The sequence below is a fragment of the Chelonoidis abingdonii genome, chromosome 6 (assembly GCF_003597395.2).
Source record: "Chelonoidis abingdonii isolate Lonesome George chromosome 6, CheloAbing_2.0, whole genome shotgun sequence".
NCBI lineage: Eukaryota > Metazoa > Chordata > Testudines > Testudinidae > Chelonoidis > Chelonoidis abingdonii.
This window is the reverse complement of record NC_133774.1, coordinates 34,625,664-34,641,060: the sequence shown is the minus strand read 5'-3', so window position 1 is coordinate 34,641,060 and position 15,397 is coordinate 34,625,664. Positions and strand designations below refer to the sequence as shown.

The 15,397-nt window shown below is 39.0% G+C and overlaps 1 protein-coding gene across 1 annotated transcript; it reads right to left on the bottom strand.

Moving 5' to 3' along the window:
* Nucleotides 1–912: 912 nt before the first annotated feature.
* LOC116835771 (integrin alpha-1-like) lies at nt 913–13,658 on the bottom strand. The gene is made up of 6 exons (XM_075067480.1): nt 13,607–13,658; nt 12,025–12,128; nt 9,541–9,645; nt 8,535–8,627; nt 4,569–4,685; nt 913–2,163 (listed from the first exon to the last, which is right to left on the bottom strand). The coding sequence occupies exons 1-6, from the start codon at nt 13,656–13,658 to the stop codon at nt 2,119–2,121; spliced, it is 516 nt and encodes a 171-aa protein (XP_074923581.1). The 3' UTR covers nt 913–2,118.
* Between the last annotated feature and the right edge of the window lie 1,739 nt (nt 13,659–15,397).

The following is a 15,397-nucleotide window of genomic DNA, read 5'->3' as shown; positions in this document are numbered from 1 at the left end:
GTGCAGACTGGACTGCAGACAATGAAGCAGCTGTTTAATATTTATCTTCATTGTGCGATGAGTGGACCATTTCATCATTCAGCTGCCGACCAATTTCACACTGAATGAAGCAAGAGTTTTTTACACACCACTCTTTGAATTCTAGTTGCATTTCCATTCAGGTTCTTATATGGTGTCCATCACCACAACAACAGGGCACCTCTGCATCTGAGGGACTTCCGCTCTCAGTTATACCTGTGTACCTTTGGAGTAAATCCATTGAGTTTGGTGGAATTACTCTGAATTTCATAAACTCCATGGGACAGCAGAGACACAGTTATTTATAAAGTCTATGTTGAGACTCTGCCACACTTTCTAATGAATTATATTCATTAAAATACTAGACATGGGCAATTCCAGTCAGGCTATGATTGTGGAATCTTAATTTTTCTTGTATAGGAAAGAAAGTTTACAAACACTTTCAAACTAACTCATACTTGCTATATTAATGAGTCTCAACCCATCCCAGTGACTACCATATAAACCAAAAAGTAGATACAAGGGACTCCATGATTTACTCCCTGATATCCTCTTTCAAATATGAAGCACCTCCTAAATTTCCAGAGCTCTATTTGCCAACATATATAATTCAACCTATGGTCAGTTTTTAGAAAAATAGACACTCATATTAAGAAATAACAGTATACTTGATAAAACTATTGTCAAAGAATAGAACAAATATGCCTGACGTTATGTTCTTTGGAAAAACTGCAGTGGTTTTTGCATTTCAGTGAAATTTGTAACAAGGAGATGAAAAAACTCCATTGTCTAAATGCTGGGCTACTTTTGGAAGATGAAGGCATATCCACATATGCTCATTCTGTAGAAGGAAGGTGACCCAGTTGAAAGAAAGAGGCAGCTTTACATTAAAAATGATTAGCATTCTAAATGAGTTTAGAGAAATATAATTTTAGTATCTACGTTTCAGTGTACTATATAACAGTTTAAATCTTTGATACAAATAAACATCATTTGTTAAGTGCTTGGTCAGTGAACACATTTTGCATAAGTTCTTAAACTTGTAAGTCACAAATGAAGTGTGGTTTGTAACACAAAAAGCTTGTCAGTGCTTTTCTAACTGCTCTTTTGATAAATTCTTTGGTTGGGCACTTTTAACTTACTGAATTAAATAGCTACACAGTAACTGTTCATGGATAGCTCAAGAAGCAACCCCACTGGCTTCTCCTTACAGTGAGGGGAAAATTTTCAGGGTGCCTCTAGAAAACACAACACTTACAATATAGCTGAGCACATCAGTTCGTGAGTCCAAATGTACATTTGCTTATTTGCAAACAATGTGCAATCAGCTGTGCTAGTAATTATTGTGAGCATAATTTTACAGGCCTGCTAAAAGTCAGATTCTGGTTCAGACACTTGCATGACTTAAGGGATCAATCCTGAATAGTTTTGTTAATAGAAACGTATTTCATGGAATGGCCTCTGTACTTCTGCATGAATTACATTAAGAGGGAAGAAAAGCCCTTGAAATTGCAAGTTTTATGCAAACTCTGCAGTTGCCCCTTTCCTCTGGATTAACCCTTTGTCAAATATACCCGACTGTATTTGGTGCATGCTCAAGGTTTGAAAGTCTAGCTTAGCCAATTGCCAGTCCATTATGAGGAATGACTTTTGAATACTTTGTTCTTTTGAAAATAAGGAATGAGGTTATGATTGCCACTTACAACTTGGTTTCTTGCATAATTTGGGCTGAAGAATTATTTCACTTGATAAAAAATATCAATAGACTATTTTCCCTATGCAAAAGAACCCAGAATTTTAAAATGGAATTACTCTCCAAAAATGAGTAACAGCTTAAAATACAGTATTTCTTAATATATTACAAAATACTATAGGGTTGTTGTTTTCCCTTTTTAACATCCACCTATATACTTGATTTGTTCGTTGTTGTTTTTTTCTCTTTTTAAAAAACAACACCTTGATTAGTCCATGATGGAGTTTAGAAAATGTTGTGACCATCACATTTATAACTATATTTATAGCTTTACAGTCATATATTTGAGGCAGACCTGTGAACAGATCATTGTTTAATTGCAACATATTCTCCTTTGGTAGAATTCTTTATTTCTCCATTTTCTTCTTTAGTGGTCTTTTGAAAAATCCAACCTGTATATGGCAGAAAAAAGAGGAAGAATTTCAAAACTGGAATTTTAGAAACATATGAGACAATTTGGAAAAGCTTAAATGTTGTTATTTACTGTTTTAATGCTTACAGATGATACAAATTCACTTATCACTGAAGTACAATGTTGCTTTAATGGATTGGAACAATAATGACATATCTCACACTAACAGACAAACTGAGAGCAAAGTTAATGTACAATGATTGCTGAATCATAGTTATGCTGACGGAAAGTGTCAAAGATTTGTCAAGTCTTCAAACAAACTAGAAGACTGTTGAATAAATATTAGTTTACTGTTTAAATTCCAGATTTTCCAGTGGCTATACATACTAATTACTAACATTGAGTTTTGGCTTTGATAAGACTGCCCTCTTGTGGCAAAATATTTAAGTACAGCAGTAAAACAGAATGTATCTGTCTTTAAATTATAATATGAAACTTGAATTGCTGAAGAATTCCAAACCTGAAGTCAATAAAAATTTTTTTATAATGCTACACTCTTCATTTAATTTTTCAGCTAATACCAAATATAATGTTATATTTTTCAGTGTTGATGAGGGCAACAGACAGCTAGTTATACAGCGTATTTATTCCACTCAGAATCACCACTCAACAGGCCAGTTTTTGTTAACCTGCAACATGGCACAGACAAAACCTGATTTTGTGCATGAAAATCTGGTAATTTCATGTCTAAAATTATCTGTGAATTTTAGATGTGTAATTTTGAAGATGCAAAGGTAGTGGGGGCCACTTTTGAAAATTGGCCCCAACACATCAAGGTATTTGTTAGTTTTCTACTAGTTTTGCTGATTTTGTAAATATGTAAGCGCTGGAGGTATTTTTATCGTTACTTAATTTTAATTTTGCAATGATTAAGAATCAATTAATAGGCACTAATGACACATAATACCTACATTTTGAAATTCACTAGTGATTTTGGTTGCTAAACTCAACACCTTAAAGGGGCCTGGTTTTCAGACAGCGGATGCATAGCACTTTCTGACAATCAGGCCCCTTTAATGGTCTCAAGTCAGGCACCCAAAAATCACTATTCACTTTTGACTTTATTGCCTAATTCATATTTTTATACATATATCATAAAAATAAAAGGTTGAGCTCAAAAGAAATATGAGCAAAATGTTGTGCCTACCAAGAGTGTACATGCAAATCAAGTCACTGTGTGTGTGCAAATGGCTAGCTAAGAATGTAATCGGTTTACTTATATGTTCAAATGACTGTGCATGTGCAGTAGTGTATCTGCGTGGATGAATGTGTGAAATTATATGTGGATTCTTGGATATGGACCTCAAGGCTCCCACTTTAAAAAAAATGTAGCCTAAGGTATACAGTTTTATTGTTAAAAGAGAAACTGGTTATGAATCAGTACCAATACTAAAAATGTACCTGCACCATCTCTCTAAGATACAGCTGTAAGGTATAAAACAGACTGGCAATAGCAACTGGACTTTATGGAGTTGGACTCTTCTCCCTTTTCATGGTACAGAAATTTTGCTTGGGAAAGTTAGTAACTCTAATCTTAGTTTACTATTTATGGTTACAACAATGGTCTATTTCAAGAGGTATTAGAAATGCCTTTGGATCATTAAAGGTCATGCAAGGTTTAAATGCTTATTGTGGGATGCTGAGAAACCTTAATTCCTACTGAGTTGACTGAGAGTGAAGGGCATCCAGCACCTTCAAGAAACAGACTCACAACTTTTCAGGATCAAACCATACATACCAGGAGTTAATGCGTGATATCTGTGAGTAGGTATTTAGGGCCTGACCCTCAGAGGTGCTTTGACTTTCCAAATGTTTAAGAAATTTTGAGACTGTATTTCAGCTTAAGCAACCCAAAATTCAGGAGAAACATGGCATGGTTAGCTAAAATTATTTACCATTCTGTGTTGTATGCCTTAACTACTTCACTGTGGTGAATCAGTGTTAGTGTTCCACAGAGTGGCTCTAAGGTATTTCAGCAAAGCTTTCATTATTTTGATTCTTTGAAGCATGACCAGACTGAACTGGCTTAGAAATGATTTCACAAGATGGAAGAATTTCTTGTTAGTAGGACAAAAGAGCAAATCAGCACTTTTTCTAAGCATAACTGTGTCAGAACCCACTTTTTTTCTGACAAGAACTCTAACTGAATCTAATTTTAATGAAACCTCACTGCCAGAAAACTGGCACATATTGATTGTACCCAAGTGGTTTGAATGGTCTGTTTTATTTAGGGAAAAATGAAATTTCATGAAGTATTTACTATGATATTTTACTAATTTAGTGATTTATTATGTTTGTCAAGTTCTAATGGCAAGAACGTAGGACTGAACCCTTAAACATCTATGTAAAAATCTAAACACAAAAACAAATAAATGTGTAGCTTACCTTCCACAATGCAAATATAAGAAGTGCAAGAATCAAGAGTCCAGCAAAGGCACTCAGTAAAATGACCCATAAAGGGATGATGCCAGGGTGAAGTTCTTTTGAAATTATAACCATGATCTGTGAAAATTATTCAAAAGGTAAATGGTAAAAAAAATATTTTCTCTGGGTAACAAAGTAGCATAACGTGTATCACCTACTGTAGATACTGTAGTATAACTTTCAAAAGAATCCTATAGTTTCATTTTGTGGGTAGAATTTAAAGAAAGAGAGAATTTAACTCTCAGTGTAAAAATTGATATTTATGTAAAATCTCACAAGATGTGTAAAATTCACACAAAGGCCAGTTTCCTCAAAGACATTACAAGCTTCCTCCAGAAACTCTTCAACATCAACAACCTCCTTCATAATACCATCCCTACCACCATGGATACCATCTCCCTATATACGAACATCCCTCACCATGATAGCATCACTGTTTGCCTGAAATACCTGTAAAATAATGAACACTCAGAAATCCACCCCAAATGCATAGCCAAACTCATCATCACCAACAACTACTTTATATTTAACAACAAACACTTTGTCCAAACTATGGGAACAGCAATGACTAGTAAGATGGCAACCTCTTTATGGGACACCTCAGGGAGGAATTTCTGAAAAATGAACCACAAAAATCAGTGATATACATCAATGATATTTTGATCCTCTGGACAGATGACCTAAACTTTCTCATAGATTTTGACAAAAACTTCAACCACCGCCAACGATCCATCAAACTCTCTCTACAACATTGCCACACCAGCATCAACTTCCTGAAGACCATGATTGGATTCAACAATGGAACCCTACAGACAACTATATACAAGAAACCCACAGATCACTACATTTACCATCGCAGATCCAACAACCACCTCAGACATGGCAAGGAATCTGTTATCTACAGCCAGGCACTCAGATACCACAGAATTTGCTCCAAACAGGAAGTCCGGGATACACATTAAACACATTTAAATCTGCCTTCACTAAACAAGGACACGCCACCAAAGAAGTAGATTGTATCATGGTATGGGCCACCCAAATATCCAGAAGAACCTGCTTCAATATAGGGGAAAAAAACCTCACTGACCGCACACCTCCAGTTGTTACCTATCACCCTACATCATCTAATAATTATAACCCATACTTGATGGGGACCACATCCTGAAAGAAATCTTTCCCAAACCCTGCCTTCTAGCCTTCAGACAACACACAACCTCCCCACGGACCAGGACATACTAACTGAAAGTGTGACCAGATCCTGCCAGAACTACAGATGGAAAACCTGTGGACATATCTCCACTGCTACAATGATTGGTAGCCCCAGAATAAACCTTTCAAGATCCATGGGTCTCACACATGCCTATCACAACATGTGGTATACCTCAGAGTGCATCAGATGCCCCAGCAACAATTATGTAGGTGAAACCAGATAACTGCTACTCTCTCGAATGAACTCACATAGAAAAATGATAAAAGGCAGAAATACCCTATCACCTCTGGGTGAACACTTTTCTCAGAATGGTCACTGTGTATCTGACCTCTCAGTCCTCGTCCTCAAAGAAACTTGGCCAAAACCATCAAAAATGAGCCTTGGAACTTAAATTTGTAACTTTGCTGGACACTAAAAAACAGACTTAATAGAGACACTGTTTTTATGGCCCTTACAACAATTTGTAACACACCCTGCTACTTGCTAACTCTTAATTGCTCACTTCATTTTAAGTGGTCTCCTACAGCATGTGTCAAGTATCAGAGGGGTAGCCGTGTTAGTCTGGATCTGTAAAAGCAGCAGAGAATCCTGTGGCACCTTATAGACTAACAGACGTTTTGGAGCGTGAGCTTTCGTGGGTGAATACGAAGTGGGTATTCACCCACGAAAGTCACGCTCCAAAACGTCTGTTAGTCTATAAGGTGCCACAGGATTCTCTGCTGCTTTTACAGCATGTGTGAATCCCTTATGCTTAGGGTGACCAGATGTCCTGATTTTATAGGGACAGTCCCAATTTTGGGGGCTTTTTTTTTTATATAGGCACCTATTAGCCCCCACCCACATCCTGATTTTTCACACTTGCTGTCTGGTCACCCTACTTATGCTTACCAATCTGTCCCACCTTGTATTTAGCTCAGACACTCTTGTTTTTTCCTCCAGATCTGAGGAAATTCTGAGAAGCTTGAAAGCTTGTCCCTTCCACAAACAGAAATTGGTCCTATTAAAGACATTACCTCACCTACCTGGTCTCTTTCGTATCCTGGGACCAACATGGCTACAAAAAACTGCAAAGTACCTTCTAATTAGCAATCACTGTTTTATTTATCACACTTCTGCTACTAAGTGACTGTAGTATTCTAATGAACTATATTTCCTGAAGTGTGATGGGCTGCACAAACCCCAGACTGAGCAACCAGGAGTTAAGGAATTACTCTGGGCTCAGCCAGCTTCACCCTGCCACACCTGTAGCAAATGTACCAACTGGAGAAGGAACTAAAAGGTAGGAAAGCAGCTAATTTGGGGCCAGACCGGGAAGAAGAGCAGACCTGCTACCAGCAGCTCCAGGGAGATGAGCTGAGGGAAAGGCAGAGTCTCTCCCAAAACAACTGCCCAAAGGCCCCTCCCTGAGGGAAGGGAGGACCTGCTGCAGAGACATACTAAGAGAGAAACATTGCCCTCTCATATGGACTCTGGACTAGACTGATTCCCTTAATTTTTGTTTGAACTATCCCAATAGGGGAAAGCTTTGGACTGAGCTGGCCCAGGAGGCTGGGCCATACCCAAGGAGGAGGCAGTTGCCCTCACGCTGCCTTACCCCAGATGGCGACCTTGGGACAATTGCAGGGAGGTGATAGGAAGTGGACCAGGGAGGGCTGCCTTAAGCCTTCCCAGCTGTCAGAACACGGATAGCCCTCAAAGGGCTCTGGGTTGGAGCCCAGTGGAGTGGGAGGGCCAAGTAGTGTGACCAGACAGCAAATGTGAAAAATCGGGACAGGGAGTGGGGGGTAACAGGAGCCTATGTAAGAAAAAGACCCAAAAATTGGGACTGTCCCTATAAAATTGGGACATCTGGTCACCCTAGGGCCAGGGCTCGCCTACCAACAACCTCTCTGCATGTCACTAACCTAACTACTAGGCAGCGTTCCCCTACCATTCTGAAGGTCACTCTTTCAGAAATTCTTGGGGGCACTGCACAGTAACATACAGTAAGCTTTTTACCCAGGGTTACCAGTGTAGTTATCTAATACATTATTACACAAACCAGAAATTACCCTAGAAAACCATACAATCAATTTATTTTGTATAGTTTTATGTAATCTATTCTAAAATGTTTTAAAGAGTTAAATAAAAGTTACAAACTTAAAAAGATAGGATAGCAGAGCTGATTATACTAGCTCCCATTAACAGGCAACGTACTTTAATAGAAGCTAATCAGGCCATAGGAGCTATTGCAAATGGGGATTGCACAGCCAGGATAGATATAGCTTTAGGAAATAAAATCTTATTTTCATATAAATATTCTTAGCAATGAAGAGGAGGAAACAGAATTAGAGGAAAATATTGCATATAAGCAGAATTGTTTCTAAAGGACATTTGTTTTTCCAAGACTACCTAGGACAGCTGCTTTTTAAATATTAATGTTTTTTAAAGATTCATTTTAAGTGTCTCATATCCACATGGATAGGAGAAGCACTAATTTACTGCAGTGGTTAGCTCCAGATTAGGTACACTTCGTATGTAAATTGATAAATAGCATAGGTTTTCCTATCATTCAATATTATTTTAAGCTAGTTCTTACTTTTTTTTACCCTGAATAGATAGAAAATTATAGACCTCTTCCTCAGAGAAGTGTGGTTCGCTGTGGCAAGTAACATATCAAACATGTCATTAACAGGGTAAATTCTACAATGGGTGTCAGAGACTACGGTCGCACATACCTCTTGCTTTTGATTGGTTCCTCTCAAAATCAGTGATGAGTTTTCACTCTGAAGTAATGCTCTTACAGTGAAATTTAAACTGTGAATATTTGCCTGGAAGAAAATAGACTCCACTGTTTATATTAAATATTTTTAAGACTGAAATTCCAGAGATGAATAACAGCATAGAACTAGGTTCAGGTTGTGAGGTGGTAGGAGAGCAAAATGGACTGATAAATAGAAAAATCGCAGGGAGGAATAGTAGGATGCTACTAGGATCATTAAGTCAAATCTTACTGAACAATTTTATTAATGAATCTCGATAAGTGGGTAAAAAGCACATTAATTCTCCACATGATGCTAAAGTTTCAAATAACAGTGAAGACAGAGAAATAATGCACATGGACCTATGGTCTGATCCTGCAACATGCCAGGCATTCTCAGTACTTGTAGGATTGAACCCCAAGTATAGTTAAAATTATAGGAAAGAAACAAAAAAAATATGAAATGAAGACTCACATATTTAAAGCCCTAATTCTGCAAAAATTGCACATGTGAATACCTTAAGCATGTAGGTATAACAAATGAGCATCAAGTTCAGTGCATACATAAGCGTTTGCAGGAGTGGAGCCTAATTCATCTCCAAAAAACAAGGCAAAGCTTAGATATTTAAAGGGAAATGGAGTCTTGAAAAACTGAATTGCTGAAATATGAGTATGCAATGTGAAATGTTAGCTAAAATCTGAATGCTATTTTGGGTCGCATACACAGAGGCAGCACATCACATGTAGGTAATAGTTCTTTTCTACATAGCTCTGGTGAAAATGCATTTTTAATTCTGATGTTCTGAGTGCCTCAGTAACAGAATATATGTAGGTTAATTTCAAGTGAATTCTTAAAATAGTAAGGAAACAATTTCAAGTACTAGAAGACTGAAGATTAAAAAATATAATTGCCTAAGCATTATATTTGGCTTAATATTGTTTCAAACCCATAGTTATACTGAATGTGGAGAAGCCTTACTTACTTTTATAAAGGTAGGTTTCCATAATCTTAATGAAATGTTCACTTGAGTTATATCAGATGGGGCCAGAGTACAATTAATGGATGCATAGTTGTATGTAGCAGAGTCCTGTTTAAATGTTTATGGACAGGAATTAGTAATTAAACATTTTAATATGACTCTCTAGAATAAAATATCCTATGTATAGACTAGTGATTTGTAATTTGCTATAATTTAGTTATATGCGCTATTAACACTAAAAGAATATTGATTACTGGAGCTTGGCTAGACAAAAAAAGTTACACAGAAATAACCAAACTTACTTTTTAATTCACAGATTTTGGTAGATTGATTTTGCAGAAACTTGCAACAATCTTAAAATGGAGGGCCTAATCACTTTCCACCTTACATAGCCATTTACATCTGGATAAACTGCCTGGCAAATGTAACAGATCAGAATGCCTCATAGACTTTGCATTTATCAACATTGAATTTCATCTGCCAATTTTTTCACCTAGTTTTGTGAGATCCCTTTGTAACTCTTCGCAGTCTGCCTAGGACTTAACTATCTTGAATAGTTTTATATCATCTGCAAATTTTGCCACCTCAATGTTTACCCATTTTTCCTGATCATTTATGAGTATGTTGAACAGTACTGGTCCCAGTACTGATCCCTCAGGGATACCACTATTTATCTCTCTCCATTCTGAAAACTGATAATTTATTTCTACCCTTTGCTTCCCATCTTTTAACCACTTACTGATCCATGAGAGGACTGCCCTCTTATCCCATGATGGCTTATTTTTCAAAAGTCAATTTACATTAAATATATTTTTTTTAAAAAACTATCTTTTTTTAGAAATCTAGACCTGTTATGTGGTTTGCTGTAACTAGCATTATCCTCATGTTAAATTTGCATTATCCTAACAAAACATTTACTTTATTCATATCTCTTAGATATCTCATCAGTTCTGACACCTCTCCCCTGTAAATTCAAACACCCCTCTCTAATTTCAGTTCCTGGGGAAACCACTGGAAGACACCATCATCATCATCTAGTCAATCTCGTGCACAACGCAGGCACAGAATCTCACCCACCCACTCCTGTAACAAACCCCTAACCTATGTCTGAGTTACTGAAGTCCTCAAATCATGGTTTAAAGACTTCAAGGTGCAGAGAATCCTCCAGCAAGTGACCCATACCCCACGCTGCTGAGAGGAAGGCGAAAACCTCCGGCCTCTGCTAAATCTGCCTGGAGGAAATTCCTTCCTGATCCCAAATATGGTGATCAGCTAAACCCTGACATGTGGGCAAGGCTCACCAGCCAGCACCCAAGAAAGAATTCTCTTGTGGTAACTCAGATCCCACCCAGCTAACTACTTTGCAGAATTGGAAATTGACTAAACAAAGTGGCCAGAAGTGGAAGCTCAGGCCTTTAAAATATTACTTAATATTTATTTCATAGATTAGAAGGAGAGGATAAAGATTTACACTGATGTAAATAGGCATAGTTTCACTGAAATCAACGGAGCTATAATGATTTACACAAGTCGAAGATCTGGCCAAGATGTGTAGTTCACTCATGCGCACTTTGCTAATAAAATTATAAGCATGTTACACCTTAAAGGTACCCACTTCAGCTATTAAAATATACTACGATGAAATTATATGAGCAATGTCTTCAGTAATTTATTAGAAATATTCCTCAAAACATTCCAGTAAAATACTGCAATATGAAGCACAGATTTTAGACAGGCTTAACCATAACTGTATCTTTGTAGTTCTTTTTTTTTGCCAGCTCAAACTGCATCCCGAGTTGAATGGATTTATAGGTGACTGGTTTGGCAGACTGCATTTGTTAGAAAAAATACCATCTCTTTACTGCCCAAAGATCTAAAACAATAATATTCAAAAAGCTCCAGAAATAGCAGTATTTCCTAAATTAGCAAATGTAATAACAAGAATCATTTATAGTATATCCATGTTCCTATACATTTGTTAATAACCAGAGTGTAGAAAGCAAAATGAAGGTGACAGTATATTATTTAATTACCTTTCCTCATTACAAATATGACACAGTCTTTCATGAGTAATTTAGGCTACATCTAAACGTGCACACCATTGCGTGGTAGTACTGCGCATTTGTAGCACATGCTTCAGTAAAAAGCAGATGCTGCTGAAGCCTTTCAGTGCCTAACCACTACGCCACACTCTTAACAATAAATGAAATTAATCTTTGATATCTTCAAATTATGTTGAAACACCCATTAAATAAAGCTAGCAGGCATTATTCTGTGAATGCTACATTCTAGAAATTCTTTAAGAAGGTTTACCTCTTATTCCAAATCCTAGTTATCATTTAGATTGCAAGCAAAGCTAAATTAAAGCACCATGATGTAATCAAAATTGAATCTTTCATTTCTGACACCAACAGCACAAAAAAGGAAAAAAACATTTAAACTTATAAAATAAAATGAAGTGAATTCATATTTATAATCATAACTTACATCTGAAGATGACAATCCAGTTAGGTAGAGAATGGGGTTTTTGGATGAAGTCAAGTAGGGAATGAAAATCTGCAGAGTGAGCTGTGGCACTGGAAAGTGTTCACCTTTTCAATCTACAAGAAACGAGAACTCCTGTATTTCTGCTTTCTAGTTAGCACCGTTCCTTACTTATTGGTGTTTGACTGTGGGTTATTCCCTCTCCCCCACAAGAATCATAGAATATTAAAGTTGAAGAAGACCTCAGGAGTCATCTAGTCCAATCCCCTGTTCAAAGCAGGACCAACACAACAAACATCCCAGCCAGGCTTTGCCAGGCTGGATCTTAGAAACCTCTAGGATGGAGATTCCACCACCTCCTAGTAACCCATTGCAGTGCTATCACCACCTCCTAGTGAAAAAGTGTTTCCTAATATCCACGCTAAAACTCCCTCCACGCAACTTGGAGACCATTGATCCTTGTTTCTGTCATCGTGCACCACTGAGAAAGCTTAGCTACATCCTTTTTGGAAACCCCTTTCAGGTAGTTAAAGGCTGCTATCATAATCCTCTTCACTCTTCTCTTCTGCGGTAAATAACCCAGTTCTCTCAGCCTTTCTCGTAAGTCATGTGCCCCAGTCCCTAATCATTTTCATTGCCTCCGCTGGATTGTCTCCAATTTGTCCAATCCCTTCTGTAGTGGGGAGACCAAAACTGGACACAGTACTTTCCAGTGTGCTTCACCAAATACCAAAGGGAAGAAATAATCACAATTCCTTGAATCTGCTGGCAGTGCTCCTAGTAATACAGCTCAATATGCCATTGGTCTCTTGACAACAAGGGCACACTGATGACTCAATACCAGCTTCTCATCCACTGTAATCCTAGGCCTTTCTGCAAAAACTGCTGCTTAGCAGTCGGTCCTTAACCTGTAGCGGTGGCATGGGAATTCTTCCATCACTAAAGTGCAGGATCTGCACTTGTCCTGTTGAACCTCATCAGATTTATTTTGACCCAATCTTCCAATTTGGTCTAGGTCACTCTGGACCCTAATCCCTACCCCAGTGTATCTACCTCTCCCCCAGCCTTAGTTCTCTTCGAACTTGCTGAGGGTGGGAATTCTACAGGGGTGGCTCCAAGCCCCAGCATGCCAAGCGAATGCTGGGTCGGCACAAGCAGCAGGGGGCACTCTTCGTCGCTTCCTGCAGAGGGTCCGCTGGTCCACAGACTTCAAGCGGACTCCGCAGGCATGCCTGTGAGGGTATCGCTGGTCCCACGTGGCTTGGAAAGGTCCTCTCGGACACAGCATGCATGTGAAGGTCCACTGGCCCCGACGACTTCGGAGACTCCGTGGTCAGGCATGCTGGAAGCATCTGCCAAAGCCAGCGCAAGGACCAGCGAACCCTCACAGGCAAGCCGGCCACCCAAGCAGCCTGCCTGCCGTGCTTTGGCAGCAAAATACCCAGAGCCGCCCCTGGCATTTCATCCCAGCATTACCAGATCATAAATAAAAGAGTTGATCAAAACTCGCCCCAGGGCCGACCCCAGGACACCTCCTCTTGATACCAGCTGCCAGCTAGACACGACGAGCCACTGATTCACCTACTCATGATGCTCCGAACAATCATACCAGCTGTTCTATCCACCTTATAGTCCATTCATCAATTCATCATTTAACTTGCCTGGCAAAATACTGTTGGAGAGACTGGTACCAAAAGGTTTTGCTAAAGTCAAAAATATCCTCACATCCACTGCTATTCCCCATACACACAGAGCCAGTTAATCTCCATCCAGAAGGCAATCAAGTTGTACAGGCATGATGCTCTGCCCATAGTGAAATCCATGTTGACTGTTCCTGATCACCTTCCCTCCTCAAGTGCTTCAAAAATATTTCTTGAGGACCTGCTCCATGATTTTGCCGGGGACTGAAGTGAGGCTGACCAGTCTGAAGTTCCCTGGGTTCTCTTTCTTCCCTTTTTAAAATATGGGCACTATATTAGCCTCTTTCCAATTGTCTGGGACCTCCCCCGATAGCCACGAATTTTCAAAGATAATGATCAATGGCTCTGCAATCACATCAGCCAACTTCCTCAGCACCCTTGGATGCATTAGATCTGAACCCATTGACTTTTACATGTCCAGCTTTTCTAAATAATCCTTAATCTGTTCTTTTACCACTGAGGTCTGCTCACCTTCTCCTCATACTGCTGCACTGGGCAACACAGTCTGGGAGCTGACCTTGTCTGTGAAGACTGAGGCAAAAAAAGCATTGAGCACTTCAGCTTTTTCCACATCATCTGTCACTATGATGCCTCCCCCATTCATTAAGGGTTCCAAACTTTCCCTGACCATCTTCTTGTTGCTAATGTATTTGTAAAAACCCTTCTTGTTACCCTTCACATCCCTTGCTAGCTGCAACTCCAATTGTGCCTTGGTCTTCCTGATTACACCCCTGCATGCTCTAGCAATATTTTGATATTCCTCCTTAGTCATCTGTCCAAATTTCCACTTCTTGTAAGCTTCCTTTCTCAGTTTAAGGACACCAAAGCTTTCTCTGTTAAGCCAAGCTGGTCGCTTGCCATATTTGCTATTCTTTCTGCACATTGGGATGGTTTGTACCTGTGCCCTCGATAAGGCTTCTTTAAAATATAGCCAGATCTCCTGGACTCTTTTCCCCTTCATATTAGCCTCCCAGGGGATCCTGCCCATCAGTTCCCTAAGGGAGTCTAAGTCTGCTTTTCTGAAGTCCAGGGTCCATATTTTGCTACTTTCCTATCTTCCTTTTGTCAAGATCCTGAACTCAACCATCTCATGGTCACTGCTGCCTAGGGTTGCCACCCACTTTTACTTCCCCTAGCAATTCTTCCCTGTTTGTAAGCAGCACGTCAAGAGGAGCATGGCCCCTAGTTCGTTCCTCCAGCACTTGTACCAGGAAGTTGTCACCAACACTCTCTAAAAACTTCCTGAATTGTCTGTGCATTGCTGTATTGCTCTCCCAGCAGATGTCAGGGTGATTGAAGTCCCCCATTAGAACCAGGGCCTGTGATCTGGAAACTTCAGTTAGTTGTCCAAAGAAAGCCTCATCTACCTCATCCTTCTGATCCAGTGGTCTATGGCACACACCCACCATGCATCACTCTTGTTGCTTTCACCTCTAACCTTAACTCTTCATAATTATGTAGTCAGCCAATGGTAAAAGGGAGCATGATGTGAGCTCCATTACTTTTATTCCAGCAGCAGACAGGTATTAATTCTTCTCCTGAATTAGCAAATACAGTTTACTGTGTGTCTGATGAATAAATAGGCGGATGCAGAAAGAAAGCAAGAGAAAGAAACAAAGGATTCAGTTCGAGTTTCTATTTTGACATGTTCTACATTTCTTGTCACTCCCTTGTAT

What these genes read in the sequence shown, in the direction of transcription:
- LOC116835771 (XM_075067480.1), bottom strand. Translation starts at nt 13,658, where the DNA reads ATGGACTATAAGGTGGATAGAACAGCTGGTATGATTGTTCGGAGCATC. An exon ending in CTGGATTGTCATCTTCAGAT is followed by an intron (nt 9,646 to 12,024) that starts GTAAGTTATGAT and finishes ACATTTAAACAG; the next exon opens with GACTCTGCTACATACAACTA. An exon ending in TTATATTTGCATTGTGGAAG is followed by an intron (nt 2,164 to 4,568) that starts GTAAGCTACACA and finishes TGCCATATACAG; the next exon opens with GTTGGATTTTTCAAAAGACC.